Genomic DNA, 14,236 nt, shown 5'->3' on the forward strand with positions numbered 1-14,236 from the left:
GTGCGGCCTTGAGGCCGGTCCGCTTTCCCCGCTCGAGTTGGCGCGGAGCGTCGGCGGGCATCCCCTACGAAAAGGACGTGCGGGCAGCGTCTGTTGATGCCCCTGTTGCTCGACAAACATCCGGGTGTCACGGTTTCGTTGTTGACCGCGTGCTGAGCATTCATCGCGGTGCAGATCGGACAGCACTCACCGAAAAAAAAAAAAACCGCATCTCCACGTGGTGAATGATGTTGATTGGGGCGAAGCTCTGGTGGGGCTTGTCTGCGTAGACGCTGAGCCGCAGCATGCCGAGCCTTTCGTTCGTTTTCATCCATGTCACGCTGCGGTCAAATGCTCAAATGCGTATATAACCACGTTCCATACCACACATTCTCTTTCTGACATGGATGAAAACGAACGAAAGGCTCGGCATGCTGCGGCTCACCGTCTACGCAGACAAGCACCACCAGAGCTTCGCCACAATCAACATCATTCACTACGTGGAGATGAGTTTTCTTTTTTTTTTTGCCCTACACGGAGCACGGGAGCACGTGCTCGTGAGCACGTGAGCGCGTGAGCTTACGAGCAAGAGCACGTGAACCCGACGGCGGACGGACATACGGACATGGCTAGGGTGCCTTCATGTGCGCTTTGCTTAGGGTGGTGGCATCTCGCCATTTTGTCACACACTTTTATTTTTATTTTTTGTTCAGAAGCGCGTGAAAGAGCGTGTCCCTGCACGCGCTTGTGGCGCTGACTGTGCTATGGCGACATTTTGTTTTCGTCGATTTCTTTGTATTTTTCCCGTGAGCGCGTGCTGTCGGCATCTGGTACTACAAAGGGTGGCATCACCCTAAACAGAAGGACATTGAGGCACCCTAGACATGGCTATCCCTAGGGTGCCTTCATGTGCGCTTTGCTTAGGGTGGAGACATCTCGCCATTTTGTCCCACACATTTATTTTTCTTTTTTGTTCAAAAGCGCGTGAAAGAGCGTGTCCCTGCACGCGTTTGTGGCGCTGACTGTGCTATGGCGATAGGGTGCCTATCTGTCTGTCTGTCTCAGGGTGAAGACATCCATTGTTGCCCTGAATGCGCCAGCGTGTGGCGCTCTCGCGCACTTGGCGCGTGACTTGGGCGGTAAAATGGCGTCTATGCATTAGCCAAAGCTACGCGCTCGTGCTGAGTGACACCGGCATGCGCGCACTTCAAAATGCATAGAAAGAACAATTGGGCGGAAAAATGGCCGAGATGTCACCACTCAAGCAAAAGCGCGCGTGTGTGTGAAGGCACTCTATATGGCGACATTTTGTTTTCGTCAATTTCTTTGTATTTTACCCGTGAGCGCGTGCTGTCGGCATCGGGTACTACAAAGGGTGGCATCACCCTTAACAGAAGGACCCTAGCCCGTAAAAGAAACGCTGTTGAGGAAGTCGAAGAGAAAAAAAAAGAAGGCAAGAGGAATTGAAGTACTGATCGAGACTTTAGAAAGAGGAAGATGAGGGTGTTGTTCTTTTTACCATTAAACCCAACAGTCACATAGACCTTCTGATGCTAAAGTCCACCGTCTCACTGATAGATCTTTAAGAATTCCACATGGTGCCGAAACCTGGGAGAGAGCTTCAAGTCATCGTATCGTGCTCAACAAGACGTTTCGAAGGCCAGTGAAACGGAAATCTTATTAATCACAAAGAGCCAAACGACGAAAGCATTACGACCGGGAGAAGTAACGCGAAGATAAACTCTTCGGCTTAGAGATCTACAAGGTTGGAAACGGCATCAGCTGACCACTGAGCTCACAAATAGCCATGGATCGGTTGAAACCCAAACGTTCAGCCCAACGAGCCCAGAACACGCGGCTGATTAACGACGCCGACACGATCTTGAATGATCCACAGACAGACTTGGGCAGGCTCCACGCGGTCAAAGATCGGCTGTCTGCCAGCAACATCGAGCTAGACCGCATCAACGAGGAGCTGGAGCCACTATTGCCAACGACGGAGCTGGAAAACGAGTACGCTTCGGTAGCCGGATACCAAGACCACGCCATCAGGGTTCTCGCAGAGCTGCGATACAAGATCGAACACCTGGAGATCACCAGACGTACCCCTGTTCCTCCTACAACGGCCCCATTACAAGGCGCTTCTGAAAGTATCCCCCCAGTGAGTGGTCCAAGATTGCCGAAACTGGACATAACCATTTTTAAAGGCGACATCAGCCACTGGCGCACTTTCTGGGAGCAATTTGATAGAACAATCCACTCAAATCGGGCATTGTCTACAACTGACAAGTTCCAGTACTTACGACGCTACCTCGCAGGCGATGCAGCATCGGCAATTGCCGGGTTACCGACGACCGAGCGGTGCTACGCAGATGCTATTGAACTCCTGAAACAGCGCTTCGGAGATCCCAAAAGAATAGAGCAGGCGCACCCATCAGCACTGCGAAACCTTCCTCAGATTCGATCTTCGGTTGGCACCCGGGGTCTTCGCAAGCTTTATGATTCAACGCAGCTGAACATACGTTGCCTCAACGCCTTAGATGTTCCAACTGCAAGTTTTGCGGCAATGCTCAGCGACATTCCGATGAAGGCAATGCCATATGACATCGTCGTGCAATATCATCAACAAGTCAGCTACAAGCTCTCAAGCAACGCAAATTTGATGCAGGGCGACGGTTCCGCATCAGAGACATCCACTGCCGCTTCGAATCTCAATGAGATTCTCAGTTTCCTCCGCATCAAAGTAGAAAGCAGAGAGCGAAGCGGCCACCCCGCAGCTCGAGGCAAGGAGCAAACAGACGAAACGAAGGACCAATCCCAGCCGGCGGCATCAGCGCTCCATAGTGCGGCACCTTCAGCGCCAGGGGAATGCCTTTTTTGTCACTCGAAGAAGCACGAGACACAATTTTGCGATGCTCAGGAGACGCTATAAAACAAAAAGGAAGATGTTATGAAGAGATGGAGATGCTTCCGGTGTACTACAAAAGGGCATCATGCTAGGGATTGCCGAAAAAGATTGATCTGCTCATCATGCGGTGGTCGACATGCCGTCACTATGTGTGACCCGTCATACACACGAACAAAAGAAGGAGCAGTCGCCTGTGTGTCTTCGTCTAAGCCGTATGAAAAGAGAGATGACTCGTGTCAACGGACAATCGGAGAACGAGTCCACCTACAGACATTTAAAGCATGGGTCATCAACAAGGACACCGGCCGATATATAAGGGGAATTCTGGACGGAGGCAGTCAGCGATCATTTATTCAAGAAGACTTGGCGCAGCGATTGAATCTCAAGATTCTGCGGAAGACGAAGCTTAAACTGAACACGTTTGGCAGCACTACCAGCAAGGAGCTTGAACATAGCAATGTAGTGGAGGTCCGCCTCAAGAGTCAATTTGACGATAGCGAGTGCTTAATTGAAGCGGTAACCATTCCGGTTATTTGCCAGGACATTGCAGCGCAAATTTCTGAGGACAGTTTTGTAGAGTTCTTACGCCTGCAAAATAGAAATCTAGCAGATGACACAATGGTTCGAGAAGTGCAAGTTACGCCGGGAATTAGCTTACTTATTGGATCCGACCAAGTTTGGAAAATCCTCACAGGAGAGGTCTTGAGATGTAAGGAAAGCGAGGAACTGGTGGCAGTCAACACGAAAATAGGTTGGACTTTGCAGGGACCGCATATACCAAAAGGAATCTTGACGTCCGCATCGACTTTGATGTATATGTGTACTGAACACTCAAACTTTGACAGGATGAAATTACATCCGAATTACTGAAAGCCTTCTGGGAGCTGGATGCCATAGGAATGTCGGTTAAGGAAGCTGCTGACGACAATCTAAGCCTCTGCGCATATTTTGAAGAAAACATAGTCAAAGATGGCCAACGGTAGGAAGTAGCGTTTCCTTGGAAGGAGGATTGCACAGAGCCCCTGCAGAACAATCGAGACATAGCAGTCTCACGCTTGCGTTCGCTTCTCAGACGACTTTCATCCAAAGAGGGCTTACTTCATCGGTACGACACCACCATCTGTCAGTACATAAAGTTAGGTCATGCGGAAGTGGTACCATCCGACTTGGAAGGTGATAACAAGAAACGCATCTATTACATGCCACACCGAGAAGTTGTCCGGGAGGAGTCTACAACCACAAAGCTACGAGTAGTCTTCGACGCTTCGTCACATGCAAAAGGATGCAAGTCTCTCAATGACTGCCTGGAAAAGGGACCAAACCTGAATCCAGACATCCTCCAGATCCTTCTTCGGTTCAGATGGTATGCGATCGCCTTGACAGCTGACATTGAAAAGGCCTTCCTTCAGAAATCAGTCAAAAAGACCTTGATGCGGTCAGACTCCTGTGGTTTGCCAATGAGCCCACCGGGCCATTTGATTTAGAAAGCTTACAGGAATGGCGAATGACCAGAGTCCCTTTCAGGGTATCCTCCAGTCCTTTTCTATTGTCTGGGACAATTCAACACCACCTAAAAACAGTGGCTGCTACAAAGAACATTGCTGAAAAGATGAGGAGCTCTTTTTATGTCGATGACATTTTGATGGGTGCCGACACGGTCGAAGAAGCGATTACGCTATACGAGACGTCTAACTCTATCATGAAGGATGCGGGCATGAACTTGAGAAAATGGGCCTCCAACGACAAGCACGAGCAGCACATAATGAACGAAGAGGAAGCAGATGCGGTACCGGCAGACAGGAACCTTGAGCTGTCCAGAATCTCCAAGGTGCTGGGAATGATTTGGGACAAGGACAGTGACAGTTTCAAGTTTTCGGTGGACTCTCTTACATCGTTCCTTCAGACAAAAATGGACACCAAGCGTTACATTCTGCAAGCTGCGTCAAGAATATTTGATCCCATGGGATTCATTGCCCCTTTCACTATACGAGCTAAGCTCCTCTTCCAGAAACTTTGGAAACTGGGAGTGAACTGGGATGAAGAAATACCTGAGGAACTATATGTCGAATGGTCCAACTGGTGCAGAGACATTCCTAACATCTACGCAGTACATGTGCCAAGGCACATTAAGAATGGACAAAAAAAAACGTTTAAAGAAGTCCAGTTGCACATATTCGTGGACGCCAGCACACAGGCATATGGAGCATGCGCCTATCTAAGAATCGAAGATAACAGCGGGCACGTTGGGACTACCTTCGTTAAGGCAAAGTCAAGAGTGGCGCCTCTTAAGGTATTGTCTTTGCCACGATTGGAGCTCATGGGAGCCACAATTGGAACGAGGCTGCTGGCATACCTAGGTTGTACGTACACAGAGCTTAAAGAAACATACACCATGTGGACTGACTCGACCGTTGTGCTAAGTTGGATAAGAGGTCCGGCGAGCAGGTGGAAGCCATTTGTCAAACACCGCGTTCTAGAAATTCAAACTAAGAGCGTGCCAGAGAAATGGAGACATTGCCAGGGAGAGACTAACCCAGCAGACCTGCTGACAAGAGGAGAATCTCCATCGATCCTTCGCGATAGCTGTCTGTGGTGAGAAGGGCCGAAATGGCTCATTTCTGGAGCAGATGACTGGCCGGAAACCCCACCTCAATTAGGTGAACTGTATGAGCTCGAAACAAATGAGTTGAAACCGACCCAGGTGTACCTGCAAACAGAAGGTCAAGAAACGGCAGCACTTTTTGATCTAAAGAAGTAAAACGGGTATCAGAAGGTGCTCAGAATAACAGCCTGGGTGATGAGGTTTGCGCGTAACAGCAGTTCTAAAGAAAATTGACAAGTCGGCCAATTGTAGGCCGTAGAATATGCTGCAGCAGAACAATATTGGATAAAGCAAGCTCAAGGACAAGCCTTCTCAAGGGAAATTCAGTATCTTTCTAGCAATCAGGACATTGGGCCGGCCTCTCCTCTTTCGGATCTGCACCCATTTCTGGACCATGATAATACGCTCAAGGTAACGGGACGGCTGCAAAAATTCAACGCCCCTTGCTCCGTGACACAGCCAATCATATTACCGAACGATCATCGTCTGACTGAGCTGATTATTATGGATGCTCATTATCAAGTCGGCCATGAAGGAGTATCTAGCACCATGGCCACCCTCCGACAGCGATTTTGGATACCTCGAGCACGACAGGTAATTAAGAAGACTATCCGAAACTGCCTTCTGTGTTCGAGGTTTCGCAGGAAGCCTATACTTGTGCCGTTCGCTCCCCTTCCAGCGGAACAAGTGAATGTTACAAACCCGTTTGAGATCTCAGGCATTGACTTCGCAGGACCTTTATATGTGAAGGCAGCGAGTGCAGGAACTAGCAGCTCTAAGGCGTATTGTCTTGTTTACGTGCGCGACAACAAGAGCTGTCCATCTGGAGTTCTCGAGCGACCTCTCCACGGAAGCGTTTCTTCTCGCATTTCAAAGGTTAATTTCCCGAAGGGGAATACCAAGTACAATGTACTCTGACAATGCTACTTCCTTCAAGAGGGCGTCGGCTGACCTAAGGGTAATTTGGAACTCCCCGAGTCATCCGGACTTATCGTCATACCTCGCTGAACGGAGAATTAGATGGAAATTAATTGTTGAAAGCGCTCCCTGGTAGAGAGGATGGTGGGAGAGGTTAGTTCGCTCAGTAAAGGTAGTTTTAAGGAAAGTTTTGGGAAGAAGCCGTCTCAAGTTTGAAGAGCTAGCAACGGTGCTTGTAGGAGCAGAAGCCATTATTAATTCCCGACCATTAACATACGTTTACTCCGACCTCAAGGAGCCGACACCTGTCAGTCCAGCTCATTTTCTGATTGGACAAAGCCTCATTGTTCTTCCGGAAGTCGGCTCATACTCTCAGCTTCCCAAGACCATGACTCACAGGGAATCCACTCGGAGGCTGAGGTATAGACAGCTGGTTATGGACCACTTTTGGAATCGTTAAAGTAAAGAGTATATCGTGCAACTGCGATCGGCTCATCAGTGCCCAAAAGTCAAGGCTGCTTCGTTGAAAGTTGATGACGTAGTCCTGTTAGAGGACAAAAAATGTCCAAGATATTTTTGGAAGCTCACCCGAGTTACAGAAGTCTACGCTGGAACAAATGGGTGCGTTAGAGCATGTCTCGTCAGAGACAAAGATGGAAACGTTTATCGAAGACCAGTTCAAAAGCTGCATCTACTTGAAATCCATTCAAGCTTTGCTTGCTCGGGGGGATGTTGAGGAAGTCTAAAAGAAGAAAGAAGAAGGCACGAGGAATTGAAGTACTGATCGAGACTTTAGAAAGAGGAAGATGAGGGTGTTGTTCTTTTTACCATTCAACCCAACGGTCACATAGACCTTCTGATGCTAAAGTCCACCGTCTCACTGATAGATCTTCAAGAATTCCACAAACGCAATGTAATGAAGTTTCATTTGACAGTCTCAATGAAAGCATTGGAAGTTGTAGCGCTGGAGATTGGAACTCACAGACCAATACATTTATCGCGGCGTTTACGCTCTAATGCTCACCGAAACGCAGTGCAACGAAGTCTCATTTAACGCGGTCTCTACGAAAGCATTGAACGTTCTACCGTACCTAAAAGAATCGCACGTACAAACAACTGTATTTTTAATTTCTCTAGATACACTAGATTTTTTTTATCTTGCTTCGAGTTTAGCCCACCCGGGAATGCTACCGCTAAATCCACGAACACCTGAAGAATGTAGCTCCCTCGTGACAATGTGCTGATTATTTTACCTATTACTTTTTTTTTAATTTCCCAAAGTGGGCTGCTGCTCATTGCGTTGGGGGTTAACCGGCTCGAGATTACTAGCATCGTTGCGACCATGGAGTCCATTTCAACTACTGTAACGCAAAGCAGCGCATATGAAGCCGGCCTTAGCCAACGCACACCCGACAAAACTTTGAACGCTTGACCGAGTTGTGCACACACTTCAACCAGCATGCGAAATATTATCTGACAGCACGAATCATTTCTATCATAATAAAAGCAACACTGCAACGCTCGCAGACATAGCACATCGTGCACAAACCATTCTTTCTCGCGTTCTTACGGAGTTTATAGGATTCATCCGCGATTTATTTGTGGGCTTTTCCTCATAGATGGCGCAGAATTGTTCCGGAACAGAGTTGCATGCTCGCAACTGCGCATGCAGGTCGGGCGCTCGGGGTCGGCTCGGAGCTCGGACCACGGGCTGTTCGCCGTGCATCTAAGCGAGCTATATTTTGTCCGCCCGGCGTCCGTCGCCACTCTAGACCTCTGTGTCAAAGGCGCGCCATCTTGAGAATTACGGCGCCGACGACGCCGTCTAGCGGCTTAAAATTTGAAATACCAGCTGGTTCTGCCAGCACAGCTATACACCTTTGCAAGTGGGATCCCGGCTTAACCTCGAACCGTGCGCCAAGGTGAGGCGGACCTACTCTCCATCCAGGACGTTTGCTGGTTGTCGTACAATGTTGCCAAGCGTCTCTCGCCGAAGCGTACACCAATGAGCGCAGAAGGAAATTAAAAAAAAATAATTATAAAACGTACACATGTCGTCTTCGACCGCGAAAGAGCAAGGACAGTTAAATAGAATGCCTAAACCGGTAACAAATAAAAAAATTTCAAAAACATCTAAAGTCTCAAGGCGCTCTTCAGAATGCGCCACAAGTAGCATGGCCTTTGCATCAACGATGGCTGCGCTCGCGGCAGCTCTGGCTTCCACAACATGCAGGAACAGAGGCTGCGATCGTTATAAAGTCAGCTCCAACCCTTAAAGATGTCTCGTTCTACAATATGTGATGCTACGATACTGTGTGGATACCTCCTCCTGCGTCCCGAGACAGTAAGTGTGCCGCTAACGTAAGCCATCGGCGATGCAGCAAACGGCACCATCTTGTCATCGCGCACCCCACTGACGTGCCCCTGGCGCACCCCAGCATGGCGGAAACGGTACGGGGCGCCAGCATCGCTCAAAATGGCAGCGCACAGGAGCCTTTCTTGCAAACGTGTATATGGGTAAGCAACTGTGTGGGTATGGAGGGAACCTGGCTAGGCTTGGATACGATGGGCTACAGTAACTTGACTGGAACTTCTCCAGTAGAATCCCTCTGGCTGGTGACAGGCCATCACCAGTGCCACTAAATCAGCTACGCTTCAGAGTAAAGACACTTTTCCATATTGTGACTTAAAATCATGGTTGCCAGTTATCTGAAGCTTTATCTGAAATCACAGGAAACGCTCTTCCGTCCTCCACAAATGCTTAGACAGTTCGCGACAGAGCGAAGCAATATTGTCACGAAAGACAAGTAATGAGGCGGCGAATAACGGAGTAAACTGAACGTTTAATCGGGCGAACTTGTGCCCAAGAAGTAAAAACAGAAAGAAAGATAACAACAGAGCGTCGCGAGCGTTGAAGGCGGCGAAGCAGCACGATCGAACGCTGAGGCGAAAACTGACTCGACAATGTCGCGAGCGGCGTCTTATCTAGAGTGAGTCACTATCTCGAAGATTCAGCGAAGAAGGTTTGAGCGTAGCGCGCTCGGGGCGGGAATGAACACGCACTTTCTAGAACAACATAAGCAGGGATAAACGACAGAAGTTATGTATGGAGCAAGAATAAACAAGAAAGTTCTAGAAGTCCGTGACCCTGCGCGCGGCATTATCCCCCCCCCCCTTTAAAAGCGCATCGTCCCGATGCAGCACAAAAAAAAAAAAAAAATCCAAAACAAAACGACAGCAGAATCGCGAGCCACAGTTCACAGTTCACAGTTCACTCGTCGACAAGAGTAAAAAGTTCTATCGTTCGTAATACGGCTTCAGCCGGACGACGTGTACCACCTCGGGTCGCGGCTGACGTCTTGCAGATGGGCGCGTTCCGTCGGGAAGGACTTCGTAGTTCAGATCGCCGAGCCGTCGGATGATCTTGTAGGGTCCGAAATAGCGTTTCAGAAGCTTCTCGCTGAGACCGCGGCGCCGTATTGGTGTCCAGACCCACACCGGTCTCCGGGTTGAAAGTGGGCGTCACGCCGGCGAAGATTGTAGCGGCCGGCGTCGACACGTTGCTGGTCTTGAATTCGTAGTCTGGCTAGCTGGCGGACCTCTTCTGCCCGTTGAGCAACCACTTGGGCGTCATCGCTCCCGTCGTCGACTGACTCGTGCGGCAACATAGAGTCCAGCATAGTCGTCACCGCCCGGCCGTACACCAGCTGGAAGGGTGTCACTCCTGTGGTCTCTTGCACTGCTGTGTTGTAGGCGAACGTGACGTAGGGCAGCACTTCGTCCCAGGTCTTGTGCTCCACGTCGACGTACATAGAGACCATGTCGGCGATTGTTTTGTTGAGCCGCTCCGTCAACCAATTGGTCTGCGGATGGTATGCCGTTGTTCGACGGTGTTCCGTGTGGCTTAGACGAAGGATCTCTTGGGTCAACTGTGCCATGAACGATGACCCTCGGTCTGTGATCAGTACTTCGGGGGCGCCATGCCGGAGGACGATGGACTCGATGAATAACTTGGCGACTTCGACCGCAGTCCCCGACGGAAGGGCTTTCGTCTCGGCGTAACGAGTAAGATAATCGGTGGCGACGATTATCCAGCGGTTCCCCATCGTTGACGGTGGAAAAGGACCCAGCAAATCCATTCCAATTTGCTGGAAGGGCTTGGTTGGCGGGGTAATCGGCTGGAGGAGACCTGCTGGCTTTGACGGCGGTTTCTTGCGTCGCTGGCACTCATGGCACGATCGTGTGTAGAGATGGACGGTCTTCGGAAGCTTTGGCCAGCAGTACTTGTCACGAATCCGGGCAAGGGTCCTGCTGTAGCCGAGATGTCCGGCCGTTGGGTCGTCGTGGCACGCTTGAAAAATTTCTTCTCGGAGGTTGGCGGGGACAACCAGTAGCCAAGGAGTTTCGCTGGTTCCGAAATTCTTTCTGAAGAGCACGCCTCCCCGTAGGACAAGGCTCGGTAGATCCCGAGAAAAGACCCGTGGGACAGAGCTTCCTCGACCTTGGAGGTGGTCGATCACGGAGCTAAGTTCTGCGTCGTCGCGTTGCAGTGCCCTCATGTCGGTAGCGTTAACTGCGCCTAGAAAAAGGGAGTCGTCATCGTCGTCGGCGCCGGAGATTGGAGGTTCGACTGGAGCCCTAGACAAACAGTCAGCGTCATTATGCTTGCGGCCGGACTTATGCACAACGGTTACGTCGAATTCCTGCAGTCGAAGGCTCCAGCGGGCGAGGCGTCCGGACGGATCCTTGAGGTTTGCGAGCCAGCAGAGGGCGTGGTGGTCTGTGACCACGCGAAACGGGATCCCATACAAGTACGGGCGGAACTTGGTTATCGCCCAGACGACAGCAAGACATTCTTTGTCGGTCGTTGAATAATTTTGTTCTGCCTTGGACAGCGCCCGGCTTGCGTAAGCGATTACTCTCTCTGCCGCTTCTTGTCGCTGAACGAGTACCGCACCGAGACCGGTATTGCTGGCGTCCGTGTGGATTTCAGTCTCCGCCGACTGGTCAAAATGTCCGAGGATAGGGGGCGACTGGAGCCTTCGCTTGAGTTCGCCGAACGCTTGCTCTTGCTCCTCTCCCCACTGGAACTGCACGTCGTCTTTCGTCAGATGCGTCAGCGGTGCAGAAATTTGTGCAAAGTCACGAACGAAACGTCTGTAATAGGCGCACAGTCCAAGAAATCTTCGAACGGTCTTCTTGTCTGATGGCTTCGGGAACTCGGCGACAGCGGACGTCTTTGCGGGATCAGGGCTTCCTGTGCACTCACGACGTGGCCCAAGAATTTCAGCTCACCATAGGCGAACTGACACTTGGAAGGCTTGAGGGTCAGCCCAGCAGCCTTGAAGGCCTGTAGCACGGCTCGCAGTCGTCTCAGGTGCTCGTCGAATTCGCTTGCGAACACCACAACATCGTCGAGGTAGACGAGACAGCTTTGCCATTTCAAGCCGGCAAGGACGGTGTCCATAACGCGCTGGAAGGTTGCCGGCGCTGTGCACAGCCTGAACGGCATTACTTTAAACTCACACAGTCCATCCGGCGTGACGAAGGCTGTCTTCTCACGATCTCGTTCGTCGACCTCAATCTGCCAGCACCCGCTCTTTAAGTCCATCGACGAAAAGTATCGGGCGTGGCGCAGCCGGTCCAGGGTGTCGTCGATCCGTGGCAGCGGGTAGACGTCCTTTTTTGTTACGGCGTTCAGTCGGCGATAGTCCACGCAGAACCGAAGAGTCCCGTCTTTCTTTTTCACCAGGACTACCGGTGAAGCCCACGGACTGCTTGAGGGCTGGACAATGTCGTCTTTGAGCATTTCTTGTACCTGCTGCTGGATGGCTTCCCTTTCTTTCACGAAGACCCTGTACGGCGGCCGATGCACAGGGAGTGCGTCGTCATCAGTAATTATCCGATGTTTCGCAACCGTCGTTTGGCGCACCTTCGACGACGCGGAGAAGCACTCACTGAACTCGGCGAGAAGGTCACGAAGTTGTCGTCGTTGTGGGGCTGGGAGGGACGGGTCGATGTCGAGCTCTGAGGTCGTGATTGTCTTGTTCTGCGTCGGAGAGGCGTCTTCTGAGATCACGGCGATCGCGGCTGAGTCTTGAATTTCCTCGACGTAGCCCACAGCTGTACCCTTTGTAAGGTGCTGCGACTCTTGCCGGAAGTTGGTGACAAGGGCTACGGTACGCCCGTCCTGGAGCTCGGTTACGCCTCTTGCAATGCCAATCCCTCGTCCGAGGAGAAGTTGGACGCTTCCTTCCAGCAGTGCTACACCGCAGGTGGCTCCTTCGGTCCCGACGGGCACAAAGACACTCGACAGCGGCGGCAGGTTTACGTGGCTGACGAGGACTCGCACTGCAGCTAACGTAGGTTTGGGATTTTCCACCGATGGCACAGGCTTCCGAAGCGTCAGCTTGTTCTCCGCAAGGTCGATGATGGCGCCGTATTCACACAGGAAGTCCATTCCGAGAATGACGTCCCTCGAGCAGTCTTGCAGAACGACGAACTTCACAGGGCATGTTTCGCCGTGAATCTCGACGCGAGCGGTGCATCTCCCGACTGGTGTAATCAGGTGTCCTCCGGCGGTTCTTATTTGTGGTCCATCCCACGGCGTCATGACTTTTCGAAGGCGGCGGGAGAGCCTCCCACTCAAGACTGAGTAGTCTGCTCCGGTGTCCACGAGTGCCGATGCGTCGAGGCCGTCGATCACAACGTTCAGGTTGTTGGACACCGATGCAGGAGCGTCGTTGTGATGCGTGGCGTCGGGAGAGTGGGAGCGCTCCGTCGTTCTTGGAGGCTCTTTACGTCGGTCGTCTTCGGCAATTCCACCTCCAGGGGTTGCCGCGCCTAGTTTCCCCGGCGAGGAGCGAGGGGTGACAGGCTTTCACGTCGGGGTCGGTGCATTGGCGAAGCCGGACGTCGTGGCGATGGCGACCGGAACTCTCGGCGGGAGGCAGGCTCGGGGGACTGAGGTCGTCGAAGGTACTCGTCGATCTCCCGAGGGCGTTCACCGTAACGGGGGCGTGGGTCATTCGGGTGGAACCCCCGCAGCCCGAGTCGCCGGTATGGGCATTGGCGGTAGGTGTGGTTCGCTTCCCCGCAGTGAAAACATAAAGGACGTCGGTCGGGTGTTCGCCACACGTCGGTCTTCCGAGGTGCGCGGGGCTATTGGGCGGCGTACTGAACCTGGTCGTCGCGGCGGCGGTCGTGCTGCAGCGCAGGAGAACGACGTCGGGGCGGCGCAACATAGGCTGGAGGAGGAGGCGGTGGCCGTCGGGCCACTGTGGCGTAGGTCAGGGCGGGCTCTTCGGGTGGTGCTACGCTGGCAGGAGCCTCCGGTTGAATTGCCCGCTGGACTCTTCGCGCACCACTTCGGCTATCGACAGCTCAGCCGGCTGGTTGGCAGCAGGCAGCAGTTTCCGGAGCTCCTCCCGGACGATGTCGCGGACAATTGCACGAATATTGTCAGCACGGGCGCCGCCCTCGTCGAATCGGGAAGGTGTCAGCGTCGACGCAACAGGCGTGCCGGCGAGTCGGTTGTAGTGGCTGGCTCGGATTGACAGGGCACGCTCGATGTTGGTTGCCTCGGTAACGAACTCCCCGACAGTTGTTGGTGGGTTGCGAACAAGGCCGCCGAAGATGTCACTCCCCACTCCTCTCATCAGCACGCGCAGCTTCTTCTCCTCGGTGGACTGAGGGTCGGCGCGGTTGCTCAGGCGGAGGACGTCTTCAACGAAGCTGGTGACCGTTTCGTTGGGCCCTTGGGTTCGTACTTGCAGAAGGTCTTCCGCTCGCTGTCGTCGTGTCTGGTTCGTAAATGTGTCTTTCAGGCC

General features: G+C 52.0%; 1 protein-coding gene and 1 pseudogene across 1 annotated transcript; both read left to right on the top strand.

The window, feature by feature from the left end:
• Positions 1 to 1,786: 1,786 nt before the first annotated feature.
• LOC121836532 lies at positions 1,787 to 2,911 on the top strand. Its single transcript, XM_042291449.1, has one exon. It carries the CDS (start codon positions 1,787 to 1,789, stop codon positions 2,909 to 2,911), a length of 1,125 nt encoding a protein of 374 aa, XP_042147383.1.
• Positions 2,912 to 4,529: 1,618 nt separating this feature from the next.
• Positions 4,530 to 14,236, top strand: part of LOC121836533 — a 148,351-nt pseudogene continuing 138,644 nt past the window's right edge.

This window comes from Ixodes scapularis, unplaced genomic scaffold, assembly GCF_016920785.2.
Source record: "Ixodes scapularis isolate PalLabHiFi unplaced genomic scaffold, ASM1692078v2 PGA_scaffold2__306_contigs__length_199485367, whole genome shotgun sequence".
In the NCBI taxonomy this organism is placed as follows: Eukaryota; Metazoa; Arthropoda; class Arachnida; order Ixodida; family Ixodidae; genus Ixodes; species Ixodes scapularis.

Bases quoted from the DNA above. Each gene is read 5' to 3' on its own strand.
- LOC121836532 (XM_042291449.1), top strand. From the start codon at position 1,787: ATGGATCGGTTGAAACCCAAACGTTCAGCCCAACGAGCCCAGAACACG.